The sequence below is a fragment of the Macrobrachium nipponense genome, chromosome 11 (genome assembly GCF_015104395.2).
Source record: "Macrobrachium nipponense isolate FS-2020 chromosome 11, ASM1510439v2, whole genome shotgun sequence".
NCBI lineage: Eukaryota > Metazoa > Arthropoda > Malacostraca > Decapoda > Palaemonidae > Macrobrachium > Macrobrachium nipponense.
In genome coordinates, this window is record NC_061087.1 from 99,361,968 (window position 1) to 99,366,967 (window position 5,000).

Below are 5,000 nucleotides of genomic sequence, written 5' to 3' on the forward strand. Positions count from 1 at the left end.
CGGTTTGCATTATTCCGCTAAAAGAAGTCTGTATGAATTTATTTATTAATCAGTTAATTAGTTTATTCATTTACTTATTTGTTTGTTAATCTTGTTCTATTAAAGCATGTATATGTACAGTTATATTTATTTATCAATCAGTTAATTAGTTTATTTATTTATTTGTTTGTTTACTTTGTCCTATTAAAACATGTATATGAACAGTTATATTTATTTATTAATCCGTTGATTAGTTTATTCATTCACTTATTTATTTATTTATTTATTTATTTACCGTGTTCTATTAAAACATGTATACGTACAGTTATATTTATGAATCAGTTGGTTAGTTTATTTATTTTTTAATTTTTTTATTTATTTACGTTTTTATTATTTATTTATTTATATGTTTACCTCCTTCTATTGAAACATATATATGTAGTTATATTTATTTATTAATCAGTTTATTAGTGTATTTATTTACTTATTTGTTTATATGTTTACCTTGTTCTATTAAAACTTATATATGTACAGTAATATTTATTTATTCATTAATTGGAAATTCATTTTTTCTTGTTAAGATTCAGTTGATGTTTGCAGTAGTGTCGTATTTGATATAAGAACTATATGAGAGGTTTGTCTTTGACTGCATTCTCCATGAAGAATCAACTTAAGTGCTCTGGTTGCTGTTGCAATATGTTTTTATCGGGCTGCCCAAATGATACAAGAACCATTTCACTGAAGTCACTAAATTGATTGCTGATTTTTTCTTTGATGACACTAATATCAATTTATTGGAGTCACCGGTTTTTCATTCTATCGCAACGTGATCTGTTGATTTTGTTTCATTTTATTACTTTTTTTTGCTTTGATGATAATGACTTTTAATTTTTTATTGCAACGTGATATGCTGATTTTTTTTACAACACTGACGTAAATTCAGTGAAGTCACTGATTTTAGATATTTATTGCAGTGTTGATATGCTGATTTTTTTAATGACACTGACGTAAATTCGGTGAAATCACTGACTTTTCCATTTTTTTATTTGGCACCATTGCGACATTTCACCGGGTGAAAAAAGTCGTTTCGGTTTCAATTGATAATCATCATTAATCATCTGTGCCAATCAGCACTTAGCTCTCGCCGTTCCGGACGTCGCCCATACATCAATCAAATTAAGTATGACATTACCCCATCCGTCTCCATTACGTTTTGACAGGTTTCATATCCGTCTGTCTGTCTGTCTGCCTTGGTCTCCTACCTAGTGATCTATATATATATATATATATATATATATATATATATATATATATTAGATATATATATATATATATATATATATATAATACACACACACATATACATACATATATATATATATATATATATATATACATATATACATATATATATATATATATATATATATATAATATATATATATATATATATATATATATATATATATATATATTTCTGTGCATTCAGTGTTATTCGTATTTAAGTAACAGGTAACTTACCAGTATATAAAGTTAGGATAAGTAAGATGTGTACCACACGGATGCATGTAAAAGTAAAGTATATCTTAGTTTTACCAGACCACTGAGCTGATTAACAGCTCTCCTACGGCTGGCCCTAAGGATTAGATATTTTTACTTGGCTAGGAACCGATTGGTCACCTAGCAACGGGACTTACTGCTTATTATGGGATCCGAACCACATTATATCGAATTTTATGAATTTTTTTTATTTTATACATGTTTTATTATATATCTATATATATACATTTGTATATATATATATAGATGTATACATACATCTATATACACACACACACACACACACACACACATATATATATATATATATATATATATATATATATATATATATATATATATATATATATATATATGGTTGTGTATAGGTTGTGTTGGATAAATGCAATGCAATAACAAAAAGCCAGAATATTGTATATAATTGTATGAATTTGTAAGAATTAACTTTCTGTATACTGTAAAGACATAACAAAGTGGTAAACCCGAATCACCATACAAAAACACTATTTCTAAAGCCATTAATTTTAAAATTATCCATTTTATTTTAATCCTTCCAGACTCCATGGAACCCGTCCACTACCTGAGACTCTCCGACGACTCCCAAATCTCCTACGTGAAGGAAGGCTCGGAGCCCGAAGTCCTGAGGCTCCTGAGGAAGTACTGGAGCATCCTGGAGCCTCACTGGCCCAACTTAGTCATCTCGATCACGGGGGACACGCTGGCCTCCGGAATCGACGCCTTCAAGAGGGAGAAACTCCTCTCGGTGTTGATCAAGGTGGGTTTTTGTCGCCCTGTTTATTTTATTTAGTTATTTATTTATTTTTTGGCTGGATTTTGGCGTGATATTTTGGTCTAGATGATGAGTTATGATGACGATGGTGAGTGCTGGATGTTAATGTGACGTTTTAATCTGGCTAATGAGTTATAATGACGATGGTGAATGCTGGAAGTTTACATGACGTTTTAATCTAGATGATGAGTTATAATGACGATGATGATTCTGGATGTGTACTTAACCGTTTAATCTAGATGATGAGTTATAATGATAATGATGAGTTCTGGTTGTGACGTTTTAGTCTGGATGATGAGCTATGATGACGATGGTGAGTGCTGGATGTTAATGTGACGTTTTAGTCTGGATGATGAGTTATGATGACGATGGTGAGTGCTGGATGTTAATGTGACATTATAGTCTAGTCTGGATGATGAATTGTAATGACGATGATGAGTGATGGATGTTAATGTGACATTTTAGTCTGGCTGATGAGTTATAATGATAATGGTGAATGCTGGAAGTTTACATGACATTGTAATCTGGATGATGAGTTATAATGACGATGATGAATGCTGGATGTTTGTGACGTTATAGTCTGGATGTTGAGTTATAATGACAATGGTGAATGTTGGATGTGTACATGATATTGTAATGTGGATGGTGAATTATAATGACGATGTTGAATGCTTGATGTTTATATGACCTTTTAATCTTGATGGTGGATTATAGTGGTGATATTGAATGCTCGATGGATATGTGACGTGTTTCTGGATGATGAATTATAATTACGATGATGATGTTGAGTCACGATAGTGATGATGAAGGTGGTGATGATGACAATAATAGTGACGATAAGCTACTCATGGTGATGCCAATTAAATTAACTTAGAAAAATTATTTATTTATTAATGTGTATCATCCAAGTAGTGGTAATAGATAATAATAATGATAATGGCGATAATGAAGACGATAGTGATGATAATGACAATGAAATTTACGATGAAAACAAAAAGCTTTCTTCTTTGTTCTAACGAAAAATGATTTCCTTTAGTTTTTCAGGCTATAATGACATTAAATGATAATGGTAATAATGACATTAATGAACATGATGATGATAATGACAATGCATTCAACAATGAATACTAAAAATGTTTTTTTTGTGCTAACGAAAAATTATATCCTTTAGTTTTTACAATGACATTAAATGATAACGGAAATAAGGACGATAATGAGGACAATAATGATGACAATGACAATGAATTCTACAATGAATACTAAAAATTTTCTTTATTGTGCTAAAGAAAAATGATATCCTTCAGTTTTCAGGGTATAATGACATTAAATGATAATGAAAATAAGGACAGCAATGAAAGGTATAGCGATGGTAATGACAATGAATTCTACAATAAAAACTTAAATGTTCTTTTTTGTGCTAACGAAAAATTATATCTTCTAGTTTTTACAGTAACTTTAATGATAACAGAAATAAGGAAGATAATGAAAACAATTATGATGATAATGACAATGAATTCTACAATGACTACTAAAAATGTTCTTTTTTGTGATAAAGAAAAATTATATACTATTCAGTTTTTCAGGCAACAATGACATCAAATGATAATAGTAATATTCCTTTTTTGTGCTAATGAAAAATTATTACCTTTATTTTTTCAGGCTATAATGGCATTAAATGATAACGGAAATAATGACGATAATGAGAGGTATAGTGATGATAATAACAATGAATTCAACAATGAAAACTTAAAATTTTCTTAATCATTTATTCAGGCTGTGAAATCGACCAACGCGTGCCTGGTCACTGATGGTCTGGATGTAGGATACACTCGCCTCGTCGGCAAAGTCGTTTCCAAAGCGCAGTTCCTGCATGATGTATGTAGTCATTATTCAGTGCTTTTGAGAGAATTCAGTCATACTTTTACCCTTCATTACGCCCGAATAACTGCATGAAGTATATGTTAATTATGCATTGTTTTTGGGGCAACTCATTATACATTTACCCTCATTACTCTCGTGCAACTGTGAATCTGAAACTGCATGAAGTATGTATTAATTATTCAGTACATTGAGAAGAATTCATTATACATTTACCATTCATTACACTCGGGTAACAGAGAAATTAACATGTTATGCATGAAGTATGTAATAATTTATTTTTTACTTTTATGAGAACTCATTATACATTTTCCCATCATTATACTCGAGTTACTGAGAAATTGATACAGCATGAAGTATATGTTATGTAATGACTTGTTCGGTACTTTTGAGGTGAATTCATTATACGGTTACCCATCAGTATACTCAACAAATTGAGAGAATTAAGTAGTTCCATTAACATTCTGTCCCTGGTAACACTGCGGAATAGATGCATAAGTATTATCCTGTTATGTATGAATTCTCTCTCTCTCTCTCTCTCTCTCTCTCTGAATGGAACTTTATAAAATAGGTGATTTTGATTCTCAACTGCAGATCCGTGGACAGACAGTGCCAGAAATCAAGTGCATTGGGATTGTTCCATTCGGCCGATTCAGAGGTGGCCCAGTCTCCTTCAAGAACAACGGGAGAATACTTCACATCAGCGAGTAAGTACTCAAGAACGGTTCTAAGGCTAGTGTTGTATAAAGTCCAAAAATCTAACTCTCTTTCGAAAGCATGACTAGAAGATAGG

At 31.0% G+C, this 5,000-nt stretch overlaps 1 protein-coding gene across 1 annotated transcript in view; it reads left to right on the top strand.

Moving 5' to 3' along the window:
• Positions 1-5,000, top strand: part of LOC135209571 (transient receptor potential cation channel subfamily M member 7-like) — a 118,529-nt gene that overhangs the window by 63,798 nt on the left and 49,731 nt on the right. The window contains exons 6-8 of the mRNA XM_064242243.1: positions 2,097-2,314; positions 4,103-4,204; positions 4,802-4,914. Of these exons, the coding sequence (XP_064098313.1) occupies positions 2,102-2,314; positions 4,103-4,204; positions 4,802-4,914 (428 nt within the window). The 5' untranslated portion in view covers positions 2,097-2,101. The remainder of the gene's footprint in view (positions 1-2,096; positions 2,315-4,102; positions 4,205-4,801; positions 4,915-5,000) is intronic.